The 15,855-nt window shown below is 38.4% G+C and overlaps 1 protein-coding gene across 1 annotated transcript in view; it reads left to right on the forward strand.

Annotated features, from left to right (window-relative positions):
• HELZ (helicase with zinc finger) overlaps positions 1-15,855 on the forward strand; it is a 71,680-nt gene that overhangs the window by 16,532 nt on the left and 39,293 nt on the right. The window contains exons 10-14 of the mRNA XM_058817283.1: positions 2,367-2,634; positions 7,110-7,443; positions 11,215-11,345; positions 13,608-13,787; positions 14,914-15,015. Of these exons, the coding sequence (XP_058673266.1) occupies positions 2,367-2,634; positions 7,110-7,443; positions 11,215-11,345; positions 13,608-13,787; positions 14,914-15,015 (1,015 nt within the window). The remainder of the gene's footprint in view (positions 1-2,366; positions 2,635-7,109; positions 7,444-11,214; positions 11,346-13,607; positions 13,788-14,913; positions 15,016-15,855) is intronic.

A 15,855-nucleotide genomic window follows, 5' to 3' on the forward strand; every position in this document is an offset into this window, starting at 1 on the left:
CATTTTAATAATATAGTAAATGTAGTCTAGTTAACTTTTAACTTTTGTAGTTAAAATAAGAACTATGTATGTGAGGTATTTTTTTAAGAAAGGGGTGAGGCACTTGCACCAGATAGCAGCCACAGGACACCTGAATCTTTCAGAGGAAAAGAATTTATTGCCCTCTTATCAGAAGAAATGAACTTCTTCCCGCCTTGGAGGCGCTGTTAGGATTAAGAGGAAGAAGTTGACACAGACCAGACAGAATCCTGTGTTTGAATGGAATTTATGCATCATGTATGAGGTATATGAATATGCAACAGGCTGTTGTTTTTCAGGGTTAATATTTGGTAATGTGTGTCCTTTTTTGGGCTCGTGCTGCCCAGAAAAAGGTACCTGGACGTCCATAACTCTTTTGTCTTTATTGTCTCATATTGTCCTAATTCAAATTGTCCAAATTATTATTACTCTAATTGTATTACTATTTTCATAACCATTTTATTACTATTAAACTTTTAAAATTTTAAAAACAACTGATTGGTGTTTTTCACAACCACTAATACTTATTTCAAATGGAAAGAGTCTTAAGAGCTTTACAGATAATTGTAACTACAGAACCTTGGGCTTTTTGCTGTGTGTGTAAAAGGTGTGTAACAGGCAAGGGAAAGGGATCACTACATTGAATCTGTGTCCAATTCCATAATTTCTTTTACTTTTTATATATATGAATATATAAAAGGTAAAAGAAATATTATATATATGAATATATGAATTGAGATCTTGTGGAAATGCTTTTCTAACAAAAGATGCCTGAGGTCTCTGTGTTTGCTTGTAATTCAGGGCCTTGTTGAGATGTTTAGGCAGCAACGAAAGGTCAACATTAAAATATTTTAATAGAAGAGCGTCCATTCTGCATGTAGAAATCTTTATTTACAGCAGAAGAAGGGAGCTGTAGGAAGTTTTCTGTGCACTGATATGTACTAACTGCTCTTTGAGAGAGTGTCCCTGTGTGTGCAGGGTGTGCCAGGAGCTGTTTGTGTCAGGCTGCCAGGGAAAGCCTCTCCAGTGCTGGGAATTTCGTGGCTGTTCCAGCCAGCAAGGAGTCAGTCCCAGCATAATCACTGAGCTTTGGGGATCTGAGGTGTGATTTGTAGCAGGGAAAGCTTCACTTATGGTGATGTTATTTCAGACACACAAACCACACAAACTTGGACTTTTTCTTTGCTGTACAACTGTAGCTACTGCTATGGTTCAGGCTTGAGGGATATATTTAAATGTGTCTTCTTGGTGAACACATGAGATCAGTAAGATAAGCCATGTTCCTGTAGTCAAAGTCAAGCTGAACGAGATTTCTTTTGCTAAAATGTTGGGGTTTTTTCTTATTTAGACTAAAGACAGTCAAGATGATGTTAAGCATTTAATTTGAATTTGAAAATGTCTTTTTTGCACATTTTCAGCGTTGGTGTGATATCCTGGATACCTATGTTAAATCTTACTCAGAGATTATACATTAAGAGAGCATAGCTTGACTATAAATGCCAAATATTTTCAGCCCTGCAATTTAACTGCAATTCTGTTAACTGATTCACTGTTGTCATAGTGGTTTTGTGGTTTTAATGGATATATTCTAGGGAGCTGTAGACAAGTGCTTGGTCTTCTGTTTCTTATCTAAGTTATGTGGTCCCTGAAATTAATAGTAGCTGAAAAATCAGTTTCCTTTGAAAGGAAAAAGATGAAAAATTAATTTCCTTTGAATTTTCTAATTTTATATCATGTTGGGTTACATTTCCCAAATTTTCTTAGTAAAGTATCTTTAGCTACTTTACGTAACTGCACCACACAGATTAGGGGGCTGTAGAACTTTTTTAAAGCCTTTCATGATGTTGCAAATGCAATGATTCCTTACCAGCTGATTTATCAACTTTATCATTGTTTTTTTTTTTATTTATCAACTTTATCATTGTTTTTATGACCTTCTAAATTTTGTAATATACATTGTGGGGTTCCACACTATTTAATGATTTTGAAATGAGGGGATGTTGCAGTTGGGTTTTGAAGTGTATTGCAGTGCCAGGTCCTTCAAAGCTGTCCAAGTAAAAGTGCTTTTTTGTATTTATTAATTCTAATTGCTATCTATAGAATGTTTTATTTTGTGATACTCTTGGAGAGCCTGCTTGTTCTGTGTGCACACCTGAAAAGTAGAATAGTAAACACCAGCAGGGAACTTCTTAAAGGTATTGTGGGCAGAGCAGACTCTGCCTGTTTTAGGTATCTCTGAGGGGATTGGTTTTACTGGTGGGTTTTGTTTGGTTGGTTTATTTTTGGAAATAAAACCAAGGCAGTTTTTTGTAAAAACAAAGGTCCCCTTCCCTGCTCTGTCCATGCAGACCTTGAGTACCTGATGCACGCACGGCAACAGCTCCTGACCACAGCCAAGCGCTGGGATTCCACCTCCAAGACCATTGTGGAGTTTGAGCCTAATGAAACTACTGAACTGGAGAAGAGCCTTCTCACCAGATACCAAATCCCTCTGTCTGCTGACCAGCTGTTCACACAATCTGTCCTGGACAAATCATTGACCAAGAGCAACTATCAGTCCCGGCTCCACGACCTCCTGTACATTGAGGAGATTGCACAGTATAAGGAAGTTAGCAAGTAAGTGATTCCTTTATGAAAATATTCCTATTAAAATCAGGGTTACAGCTTTTTTCATTAAGATACTGAGGTTTCCTGTTTCTTTTAACTGAACCTGAATGAGTCTGGGAATAGTAGTATTTGGAAAAGGTCACCAGCACTTAAATGTAAATTCCTGCTAATTCATTGAAAACAAAGAGTTTGTATCAGTCTGTGCTTACAGTTGCAGGCACTAAACAGCTGTTGGATGTGGTTTTGTTAATTAATTTTGTCTGTCTATACAAAAATAGATTAATAATAGTTATATTTTTGTTCTGTGGGAAAGTAGGTTATAGCAAAGGAATATATAAAATCTTTGTAAAAAGAGTTGAATTGTGGGTGGATCAGACTGATCTTGTGATGATGTGGCAGCTGACTTTATTTATCTCCTAAATAGGTTGATACCCAGTTTCTGAATAAAAGTTCCTAATAAAAGGCATGTAATATACATTGTTTGGTTTGTTGTGTCTTTAGGTGTTAGGTACAAATTACTCAACTCGTGTAGATGCTTGAAAAATGTGGATTTAGGTAAAAGATGTGAAGTTCACGCTTACAGACCTTCATGTGGGCTTTTTTTTTTTGTGTAATTTAATATTTTTGGTCAAAAATCTTTCCTGTATTCATGGGGTACTAAAGAGTTTTAGAGTTTTGTCACTACTCAGAGTGGAAAGTCTAAAAGATACAACATCATTGTAGCCTAACTGGGTAGCAAATTTAGTTTTATCAATTACTTGAAGTTCCAAATCAGGAAGTTGTTTTTAAGATGAAGAACCTTTCCTGGCGCTACAGAGGTTCAGCTGAACCCACCCCCTAGAACACAGAAAGAAAATACTGTGAATAGCTGTATTTCCATTGCTTTTAAGGCAGAAAAATGGTTACATTTCTTTTTTAAATCTCAGCTGAAGGGCAGTATTTGAGCTGTTTCCTATCTTTTATCACTGCTGCACTCTGCTCTTGAGCTGGAGTCTAACACATGGAGCAATCATGCTTGAACACTGTTTCCAGCTTACAGAAATATTCTCCATCATACACATTTATAAACAGGTTGGCTCTTAGGCCTTTTGAAATAAAAGTGGATTTAAAGTAAATATTATTAATACCATTAAAACCATTAAAACATGAGCAGTATTTTTACTGATAGAATTTTCACCTTGGGAGTTACACTCTCATGCCTCATAGGAAACCAAAGTGCAGCAAACCTGGAGAAATGAAAGAAAAATGAATGTATCCTGCATGCAATGCTTTCCCTTTTGACTATTTGGTGCAGCAGTAATTTATTGCTTGATTAAGTTAAAAGTAAGTTAATATGTTCTTGAAATCTTCTGTTTTGATAGTGTTGATGACAAACATTCTTTTGATCTTGTAGCTGACCCACTTTATTGCAAGGAGGCTGAGACCAGCAGACATTTCCACTCCTCTGTGGCTAAGATCACACACTTGGTATTCTCTAGTGAGGTGTCAGGGTTGAAAGCCTGGAAATGGCTCAGAAATCCAGATGCAAGTGGGTTGTAACACCTCTGAAGTGGTGCCGCAGTGACAGTGTTGATGAGCTGTTGCACTTGCAGGGGTTTGTGAATGTACATTGTAAAAGGAGGAGGATTGGCAGCCTGGTCTTCTGACTGCACTGGAGTAACACCAGTGTCAGAGTGGAGTGGATCCTTGGCTTTGAGGAATGTTGATGGTTTCTCACTTTCTAGGACGGTGCTGGTTCAGACTTGGTGTGGAATCACCTGGGTGGAACTGGACAGTGTTGGGTGAAAGTTGCGGTGGCTCAAACGTATCTTGAATTCAGTTATAAGGGAGTTCTGGACAGTCTCAGAGAACTTTGCTTTAAAATTGTGTTTATTTTAATATTTTAGGAGACATTTATGCAAGTTATTCCACCTGAGTATCACAAAATAGAATAAATAATAAGAGAGTCACTGCTGTTGAATTTCCAAGTGCAAACACACTTTTTGAGGAAAACCAAAGCAATGTTCCAGTCTTAAAAACTCTAGTAGTTGAGTTTTGGAGAGTCTAAATATCTGTTCATGGTTTTAAAACTCTTCCTTTCTCTCTTGCATATTGAAAGAAAAGCAACATATCCTTCTCAGAGTGACTAGAACATTTTCTTGTATGAACATTGAAGGGTGCGAGGTGACAGACAGCTCCTTCCCTGCTCCCAGAATTACAGAGCAGATTTCTCCTCAAGGCTGTGAACACGTCAAGTACCGGCTCTGATGGAAAATAAATTGGCTTTTGTCATTGCTGCGTGTTGCAGTGATCCCTCCCCAGGCAGGTGTCCCACTGCACACCCTGAGCCCTGCAGGTGTCACAGCAAATGTGCTGAATGTGCTTTTGCAGAGTGGCACCTGGGGCTGTGGCCAGGATGGGTTTGTTTGCCTTTGAGGAATTTATTGTTTGCACTGGTACTGATGATTAATGATTTATGAAGTCATTCTTCATAATTATTCAGTGGTTTTAAATATGAACAAAAGGTTTTCTTGTGTTTCATGAACACTGCAGGTAGGCTGGCATTTGCAGTGCTTAGGAGGAAATAAAGTTTTTGATTTTTTTTATAAACCTGACTGAAAAGCTTATTTTGTCTAACCCTGCAGAACAAGGGTGAGAAATGGATGAAAGAAGATTTTCTGATTTTTAAAAATCAAATCCTAAGAGGATTTTGTAGTTTTGTAGTTTGCCAGAAGGTGTCAGCTTGCTCAATGGAAATTGCTTGATAATCTAAACTTGAGATTCCCTTAAGCACAGCAGATGCAGTTCAGTCTTTTATGAAAACACTAACCTGTGCCTTGTCGCAGAAATGCAATAAAAATGTTTTGCAGCACGTTTTTGTGAATCTGAATTTCAGCTGATACATATTCAGCAGCAAAGGGATCAACTTTAGGGAAGTTTCAACAAAATAAATTCACAATAGCAAATGATTGTATCTCAGTAAGAATTCCCAGCCCTTGTTACTCAGTTAAATGTTTTCTATAGTGTTTTAACAAGGAGCTGGGAGTTGTGTTTCAGATGTGGCTGACTTGCTGATAGCTGCTTTGGAATAGTGCAGCACTTCAATAGAAGAGAATTTGTCTTTTTGTTCTGGGCTTTTTATTGGAATTTGTGGAAATGGGAAGGATTGGGTGAATTTTTCACTCTAGCTTGTGCAGTAACCTCTGTGGTCAGTGATAACCAAACAGATCCCTCTTAGGTAAGAAAATTTCCGTTGTTTTTGGAGAGTGGAGGACTGGGAAATTCAGATCTGACAATGCCCATGTTCTGTAAAGAAAGAGCTGTTGCCACATGGGGGCAAACTTGCAGTTTTTGTGCAAGATTTGTGGCTTGGCAGATCTGAAAAGTACATCTGATTGGCTTGGTAGATGTTTAATTACCAAGCTAAAATGTTGGATTTTATTGTTAGAGGCTTATGATTATTGATACTGCAGGGCTTAAATGAGCAATTACCAGTTTGTTAGGTTAACATAGAAATTATAAGAAGAACTGATCAAATCAAACTAGTATAAGTATGAAAAGTATTATAAGAAAATAATGTATTTTTCCAAGAGGTTTTAATTAATTTGAATGGGTTTTACTTTTTTCCTGTAATTTGTTGCAAATTTAGGAAAAAGTTGCTGGTGAGAAAATAACAGAATATTGTTACTCTGGTATCAGACTTTTTTCACCTTTGTTCTTTTTAAAACCAGGTTGAAGCAATCTGTTTTAAAAACCCCAACACACTAGGAAGAGATTACTTTTTATTGGTGAGAGGTCAATAAAGCGTGCTAATAAGTCACTTTAATGTGTTGTGCATGTGACTTCTGGAAAATGATAACTGCAAGGGATGAATTTGTTACATCTCTGATTACAGGTGGAAGCTGCTGCTGATAGGAATTCTGGGGATAGATGGTTTATAGGGCTGAGCCTGTGTTGCCATTCCCTCATTTCAAATAAAATGATATCATTTTAATGCCTACAATCTGATTTGTTTGAAGGCATTTTGATCAATCCCTCTGAATTATAGGTATAATACCATTTACTTTTTAGGATGGAGATTGCCCTCTTTGCTGTGCAGCCTGGAAGAGGCACATGGGATAAAGAGGAATCTTGCTCTGTCCTTTGCCTGCTTGTCTCCCCCTGCATACCTACCATAAGATTACAGACTGTTTAAATAGAAATTTTACTGCTTTGGAACACGTAATTCATTCACTCTAAGCTTTTATTGGTATCTAGTATTTGTTTCTCTCTTGTGAGGGTTCTTTTTTTAAACTTGATAGATGCTGATTCTTTTAAATATGTTCTTTATAAGCTACAAGAGAAAAAGTGTGGATATTTGATAGCTGCATACTTAGAAAGAGCCAGTTTGACTGTACTTGTCCATACTTAAAAATTAATTAATGAGGTGAATCCTCACTCTGAACGCCTGAAATTTCAGAATCTGAGAGCGTTTTTGTGCACTGACTCGATGCTTTCTCACTTAGGTTCAACATAAAAGTGCAATTGCAGATTGTAGCAAGCTTCATGCTCACTGGTGTTTCTGGAGGTGCAAAATATGCCCAGAATGGACAACTTTTTGGCCGCTTTAAGCTCACTGAGACCCTCTCTGAAGACACTTTGGCTGGACGGCTGGTGATGACCAAAGTCAATGCTGTTTATTTATTGCCTGTCACTAAAGAAAAGTCAGCACAGACCCAAGGAACCAAAGAGAAGGTTTATGAAGCAGCTATTGAGGAGAAAACAAAGGATTATATCTTCTTGAGGGTCTCCAGGGAATGCTGTGAGGAGCTGAATCTTCGGGCAGATTGTGAAATGCAGGTAGGTCTGCCTGGAGGTGGTTGTGCTGTCACAACTCTTTGCCTTCTGTTTGTTTTGCCTCCTTGACTGATCTGATTACCAAACAGAAATAACCTCAGATTAAGGTCACTGGAATTGCCTGGAATGAATGCGTTTTCACCCAAGGTTTATCTCATTCTGTTTGTTTTGTTTTGGGGAAGCATATGCAAGAATCTTAATGTCTTAATTTAACATGGATAATTGGTCTGGGAAGATTTATGTCATTCTGAGCTCTTGGTTTTGTGTTTGTTTTCTTAAAACAATAATTAAACTTACTAATTGATTGTATTTGAAACTTGACTGGAATGCAAAATGAGCTGGGGCTTCAGGAGCTGGCTAATTTTTCCTTTAGTGTCTTAATAATCTTGGCCCAAGGCAGCAGATCTATTCTGCATTAGAAATTGGGTCCTAAAGTTGTTTGTAAAATCATTTAGTATTTTATATGTGTATCACTGAACTGGTGGTCAGATTCTTTAAGCATTACCTATCTTTAAATGAATTTAAATTATGAGGAATTTTTTATGTGTATTATTAACTGAAATTTTGGAAAGGAATCCTCAGTTTAGAACTGAGGAGGTTGTAATTTGGATGTGCAGAGTTTTTGTTAAAGGTGCTGGAGGTTCTGCTGCTCTCTTCAGTAGAGCTGGTATTCCCTGTGTGATTCTTAAACACTGATAAAAGTGCTTTGATTTCTGTGGATTTTGGATAAGTTGGGTAGTTTCTTTCCTTTTTATTTTCCTTTTAACTAGTCTCAGAAACTTGGTGGTGCCTTGTTTACCTGCTGTTCTGGCTTAACTGTAATAAATACACAATTCTGCTTTTATCAGGTAAACCCTTCATAAAGGTGGGGTGGAGTGAACTTTAAAGCACCGTGGCTGCTGCCACTCTTTTATTTTTGGAGTGGTTCCTCTGTTGTCTGTCCTGCTCTGTGAACCTGGCAGTGGAGTAACTTCCTTTCCCACTGATTTCTGATTGTGGAATGTGTATTAAAGCAGGTTACATGCCTCTCCTTCCCAGATGGCCTCATTCACTACTCTGCAACAGCAAATAAAACTATTTGATTCCATCCCAGCAGCATTAAAAGCAAAACAAATCCCAAGCTGTTAAGAAAGTGGTGAATGCAGGTAGATAAGGGGAGGTATTTAATGCCAGGCACCTTGCTTGGACTCCCAGAAGGGGCTGTTAAAGTGTCTCCCAGATGAGCATCACAGCTTTTCTGCATTTAAATTACCCTTGTTAGGTTGTGTGGCTTTCTGTCAGCCTTGGGGCTGCCTGGGCAAGGATATTTTCCTTGGATGGATCAAACCATGAGTTTGGGAGCATTGCCATTTGAGTGGCAGTCCTTGCCACACACCTGCAGGTTGTGCTTGGGGACAAATCAGTGCTGGGGAGGGATGGGCAGGACAGAGCTGGGGGGCAGCTCCAGGTGCCCATGGGCAGGATGAGCTCTGCTGTCCCTGCTGAGAAGTGCCAGCCCTGTGTGCAGAATGGGGCTGGGTGGCACAAATTGCACAGAGTGGAAAAAGAATTCTTGAATTTTCATTAAAAAAAAAGTTTTCTTAGCAGCTCCAAACACCTCTGTGAGCTCCGTGCTTAGCGCTGTCAGATTTGTTGCTGCCCTTGTCTTCAGACTTATGGTTGTACATCTTGCTGTAAAATGTGGCAGTCAAGATGAATATTTAATGTCTCTATATCTGCCAGAGATGGAAAGTTAATGGCTGCACTCTGCAGGGATACAAGCAAACATTGTTTATTTACAGCAAAGCTAGTGTTGATTTTACATGCTACATAATGATATGAATGCTGTAATGCTGAAATAAGAGTACAAAAAAGAAAATGCTAATTTACAAAGCCTTTTGAAGAAGATGATCTGCAAGTAGTAAACATTACTGGTACAGCAGAGTGATCCCTGTGGTGGGAAAGGGGCTTTGTGGGCAGATAAAGGAGTGCAGGTACAAGAAGTAGTTAAATCTAGAAGGATAAATGATTCCTCTGTGTGCGGAATTCTCCTCTGTAGGAGAAGGTTCCTGAGAGGAGTTTATATGGCTTTGAAAGAGAAGTGATCACTTTTCCTTCCTTCTGTCCTTCCTTTTTAACTGTCAAGGACTTCTTAAGGTTTTTATATAAGTTGTCAAAAAAGATAATTGTAAAACTATATTCTAGTATTGCTTTGTGTTTGTTGAACTTTCTGGTTGGTAGCACTAATTACCATGAGATTTAAGTGTGATTGAGTAAGAATGGGCCAACATCAGATCAGTGAGTGCTAGAGGAGAAAATCAATAGATCTGAGGCCAGGTTGTTGCTGTGGGCATGGGGGTGCATTGGCAATGGCTGTCACCTCCATGGCTTTTCTCTGGGGTGACCCAGGGGCTGCACCTTCAGCTGGGATGCTGCTGATGGACCAGGTTCAGTTCATCTTTGCTCTGGCTCTGTTCTTCTCATCTCCTGTTTGCCTGGGCATAACCAGCTTCTGTCAGGTGGTCCTGGAATCTCTCTCTGCAGATGCCACAGAAATTGTTAAATAATTGATATTTCCAGGTAAATGAGGGGTGCTGTTCCAGACAGGTTGCAGTGATGTGGCTGCTGTTGGTAACGTGTTCACACTCATTGTAAATCTCAGAAAGAGAATTATTTACTCCTATTTATCAAAAATGCTTATTAGATTTGTAGCACAGTAATTGCATAACTATATAGGGACACTAGTGCTTTGGAAATAAACCTAAAAATGTGTATTAGTCTCTTGGAGTTCTTCAGCAGCTTTTGGTGGTTTTATGCAGGTTTTTATTAAGTGCAGATCTGTGTCAAATTTTGTCTAAAGGCTTCTGTTGTGAACGTGGAGTTCTGTGGCATAATACTGTGATCAGATTCATTTGTTTCTGGAGAGATTAATTACTGCAGATTTAAATCTGTGTAAATGATAATCTGAGTGAACTGTTTTTATGAATAATTTCCCCAGGAGCTGCTTTTATCCCTTGCTCAAATTTAGAATGTGCTTTTCTCTTTACCCTTTCAGTGTGTGTATGTGTCACCTACTTTCAGTATCCATTGTTCCATTCTGAATTGAATCAGGAATGTTAAGTGCTCTGTGTGATGTTTCTGGCTCTGCACCAGAATTTATGTTAGCAATATCTTTTATTTACTAGCATTGAAACACCTGTAATTGAGAGAACAAAACCAAGAATGTATTGGTAAGCAGCTAATTGTTAGAAATTAACTTTTGGAGAGTCCTAATAATTGAACAAAAATGACAAGTTATGCTATTCCAGAGTGTTTGACTAAAAATAATGTTTGGAGTTTATCTTTGCTGATTTATGTCATCTGTTGATATGTAAAATTTCTGGCTTGACATTTTCTTGAGGTTGTTCTTACAATAAGAGATGAAAGCTTACATTTGTAAAAACAATGTTTTAAGACAATAATATTTTTCAGGACTATTTATTGTATTTTAAAAAAAAATTCCAAGAATGCTTTCCCTTTAATTTTTTCTGACAGTACAGTGGAATCTAATCTTAAAAGTCAAACAACAGAATTAAATTAGAGAAAATGCTGTATTTATCTTTGATTCTAAACAACAACAAAAACCCCCAAGTTAATTTTATCACAGATCTTTGGATTAAATGCTGTTTGCTGTTTTCCTCTGAGAGCCAGTGGTGTGCAGGAAGATAAAAATGTGTCATGTACAGCAAAGTCTAATGGGCATTTTGTGAATGAATCCTTTTTGTTCACCTCTCTGTTTCTTGGTTTGTTGTGCAGGTTGAGCTTCAGTTCCAGTTGAACCGGTTGCCCCTGTGTGAAATGCATTATGCCTTGGACAGGATTAAGGACAACAGCATTTTGTTCCCAGATGTCAGCATGACTCCCACCATACCCTGGAGTCCCAACAGGTACACAGACACTTTGAAATCACAGGTTGGGTGGGGATGCAGCTCTGAATTTCTCAGAGCAGATGGCTGAAATCTGTCCTGAACAGAAACAAGCCGTGCTCCTCATTAGTGCTGAGGGGTTCTGAGGAGGGAGGGAAACTGAATAAAACAAGAGGAGTGATCCTCCAGGGCCAGAACACACTGAGGGATTTTCCCTGGGTTTGGAGGCATCACAGTTGTACTGTGGGTGCAGAGAACAAACCTGCTGCTGGTGATTTCTGTGCTGCCATCCTCCTCTGAAAGCATTATAGGAATGGCAGTGTCAGTTCCAGGAGTGTCCCCAGTGTGCAGAGTCCTGGTTCCAGGGGCTGATCCATCAGTTCTTGTTGAGCTGCAGGGAGCCCAGATCTGGACATACCCACAGGGAGTGGTTATGGAAGGTGTGGCAATGACTCCTCAAGAAGCTACCCAGAGATTCTTTCTGTACACATCTCACAGTTTCCTTTATGAAATGACAAACCCCTGTGTTATATAAATACTTCTAAAGAAACTTAAGGCTGATGCAGTGAGAATAGTTTGTCTGGAAGAGGAAGCTTAGAGAGGAGAAATGTGAGGCTCAGGGAATATGGTCAGTATTCTTGCTCTTGGTAAAGAGGAATGAGCTTCCTGTGCTGGGAGAGCAGGGAAATGAGAGGAATGTGGAACTGATATTCTGCACAGCCTGGGAGGAGTCCTGTGGGGTCCTGAAGGTGAGAATTAGGAGTGTGATTGTGATGCAGGAGAAGTGAGGAGATAGCCCAGGCATTGAAAGGAAAACAATCTGTCAGAAGGCTGAGACAGTGAGTACTGTATGACAGAAAACACTGGAAAAATTGTAGTTTGTCTCTGGAGCTGCAAGAACAGGTCCAGTACAAGGGTGGGATCAATGTTCTGGGTGGGATGATCACTGTGTGCATCAGGGCTTTGACAGCACTGAGAGGAAGAAGGGAATAGGTTCTGTTTAGAGTTACACTACAGAGCTAATGGAGGTCAGTGACAATCTGTTCACTGACTTAATTAGCTTCTGAGTGAATCTTACAAGGAAATAGTGCTTAAGAATAGTTTGGAAGTAAGCAGTGATTTCAAAAAGGAGGCAAGTCAAGTAGGATAGAACTTTTATCTTCTACTTACATAGCAGTTGCATGTTGGTATAATGTTTTATATTTTTTGTATACATAAATAAAATATGTAATGATTATAGTTCAGTTGAAATCAGTTCCATCTGGTGGCTTAATTTGTCCTTCTTTAAGAATCAAGCTAACTCCAGACTGTCTTTCCTGTTTTTCTTCTATGTCTGCTTTATGTCCCTGTTCCTTTCCTGTTTCTTAGTCTCTTGCCAGCTTGTTGTTCATAGACATCTTTAAAGTTAAAATTCAGTCAATTCCCTCTTGATCTTGCTCTCTGTTCCTAACTACTTCTGAGCAGAAACTTTCCCAGTCTGTAAGAAGCGTGGTGCTTGTACCAAAGCAGATCACATTACTAAAGTATGGCCATATGTGCAGCAGTGACAGGTGTTTTTTACTATGCATGTCTGCTTTTAAATCTGTCTGTGAGAATATTAAAAACTCTGTCTAGAAATCTTTAACTTCTTATGCTCATTGGAATTTTCTGAAAGCATCTTCCTCCCAGTGCTGGCATCACTGGCTGCTTACAACAAAAATCCTTTTTATAGACTGCTTTCCCATTAGAGGTATGTGCCCTGGTGATCTTAAAAAAAAAAGTAAAGAGAAGTCTGTCATTAATTGGTAGCCAGTAGTTTTAAAATTTGATTTTAGATACCTTTTGCCAAGCCCTGGGGTTGTGTAACTGGTTAGTTTTAAATTTAACAGTGTAAATGCTGCAGGGAAAAAGCATAATGGAAATATGGAATAATGGAATTTTTATTTGCATGATAATAGTAGAAAAATCATTGTATGTTTACCTGTTTTGTTATCAGAGAATGGTGCAGTGTGTCCTTCTTCTAGAATGTGTGCTCTGCAGGTTAACTGCTGTTAGGTTGGGATGATGTGAATTGAGGATAGGTTGAAACCCCACGCCACAACTGATTTATTGCAAACAGCAAATTTTTATGATTACAGCATGCGATTGTTTTGCTAGATTTGTGGATTTGTTTCACGTGCCTCAGCACCACAATCCACACAGCAGCTCTGTAAAGGCTCTAGAGGTTTTGAAATCATCCCTGGTTTATTCTGCCTGCCAGTGGAAGGTGGGAGCTGTTGTAACCTCGGTGGGCTCTTTGCGCAGGCAATGGGATGAGCAGTTGGACCCCCGGCTGAACGCGAAGCAGAAGGAGGCTGTTCTGGCCATCACCACCCCCCTCTCCATCCAGCTGCCTCCTGTTCTTATCATCGGTCCCTATGGGACAGGAAAAACCTTCACTCTGGCTCAGGCAGTCAAGCACATCCTCCAGCAGCAGGACACCAGGTGAGAGGGGGCACTGAGCACACAGGACGGGATTTTTTGGCTAAAATTCAAGTCAGAGGTAGAAATACAGAATTTCCTCCCAGCTTAGAAACCAACAAACCCAAGCCATCCTTCATTGTTTGGGATGATAAAGTAATTTTATAATCTTGGCCTGTATTTGCTATTTAGAACAAAACTAATCAAAATGGAAGTTATGTAGAATGGCTGTGATTAGCTCAGCACGGGAAGTTTTGCAGCGTGGTGGATAACAAAAGCTTTAAAATCAAGTCTAGATTAATAATTACAAAATGATTATTGAAAACCTGTTTGATAATTGATAAATGAAGGCTTTGAGCTGGGGGCAGAGGATGTGATTTTTTGGCTAAAATTCAAGTCAAAGGTGGAAATACAGAATTTCCACCCAGCTTAGAATACAACCAGCCCAGGCCATCCCTCATTGTTTGGGATGATAAAGTAATTTTATAATCTTTTATAATAGCCTGTATTTGCTATTTAGAACAAAGCTAATTGAGTGGAAGTTATGTAGAATGGCTGTGATTTGCTCAGCATGGGAACTTTTGCAGCATGGTAGATAACAATAGCTGGGCTTTAAAATCAAGTCTAGATTACGAAATGATTATTGAAAACCTGTTTGATAATTGATAAATGAAGGCTTTGAGCTGAGGGCAGAGTATGTGATTTTTTGGCTAAAATTCAAGTCAGAGGTAGAAATACAGAATTTCCACCCAGCTTAGAAACCAACAAACCCAAGCCATCCTTCATTGTTTGGGATGATAAAGTAACTTTATAATCTTGGCCTGTATTTCCATTTAGAACAAAACTAATTAAAGTGGAAGTTATGTAGAATGGCTGTGATTTGCTCAGCATGGGAAGTTTTGCACCATGGTAGATAACAAAAGCTGGGCTTTAAAATCGAGTCTAGATTAGTAATTACAAAATGATTATTGAAAACCTGTTTGATAACTTATAACTGAAGGGTTTGAGATGAATCATGGGAAGTGCAGTAGGTCCATGAAGAGGAATGTGCAGGAAGATGGCCACTGTTTCCTTTTTTTTGTATTCTACTGCTTTGAATTGTTTTCTGTTTCTTCATTGCTTTTTTATTTGCATCCATTTATTCCAGCAGGATTCTCATTTGCACCCATTCTAATAGTGCTGCTGATCTCTACATAAAGGATTATTTACATCCATATGTAGAAGCAGGCAATCCCCAGGCAAGACCTCTCAGGTATTTTTTTAAGGCTTATTATATATCTATGAAATACTATTCTTAAGAAAAGGTGTCTATAAAAAAAGGTTAAAGAACTTTTAAAATATAAAAGCATATTGGCATTACCAGCAGTGCATTTAAAAACAGCCTAAAAGGAATGTGAAATATTGTAACATAATTTTTGGTCATTTGTTAAATAAAAATAAAGACATCCTTTTTTAAGCTTCTAGTATTCTGTTGATAAATGTGTCTTTCCTAATGAGCAAACTTTTGATACACTCCTCTAAAAACTGCTATGATAAAATAAAATGGATTTTAGTTGTGTTTTAATTTCTGAAAAATTTGACTCACAATTACAAGGTTAATTTGGAAACTGGGATTCTCCACCTGGCTTCTTGAGGAAACATTTTGGTGTCATAGGAGAAATGTGTGAAAGTAGTTTGACCTCTTCTGATAAATCAGTGTGAAGTGATTGTTTATGTATCGAAATGTACTTACTTAATGTGCATTGGGGAAATGGGTTTAGGTAAAAAAACAACCAAAACAGAATCTCAAGAGCAAGGAGGGCAAACTTGCATGGAAATAGTTAAGGAGGATTTATAAATCTGCTCCTGGGAATGTTTTGCCCAGTAATCACAATGTATACTTTATACTGCTAACTTAGTGTGTGTGTATATATATATATATAATAAATTATGGGCATCATTTTCTGAATGCCAGTGGGTGAGTTTATAATATTACTGAGAGAATGACTCTGTGTTTACTTGCTAGCTATTAAAAGCCATCCTGGACTTATATTTTATGCAATGTCAGTGAAGTTATGTGAAAAGGCTGCATCTGCAACAGGTGTAAATTCTC

The sequence above is a fragment of the Ammospiza caudacuta genome, chromosome 19 (assembly GCF_027887145.1).
Source record: "Ammospiza caudacuta isolate bAmmCau1 chromosome 19, bAmmCau1.pri, whole genome shotgun sequence".
Classification (NCBI taxonomy): domain Eukaryota; kingdom Metazoa; phylum Chordata; class Aves; order Passeriformes; family Passerellidae; genus Ammospiza; species Ammospiza caudacuta.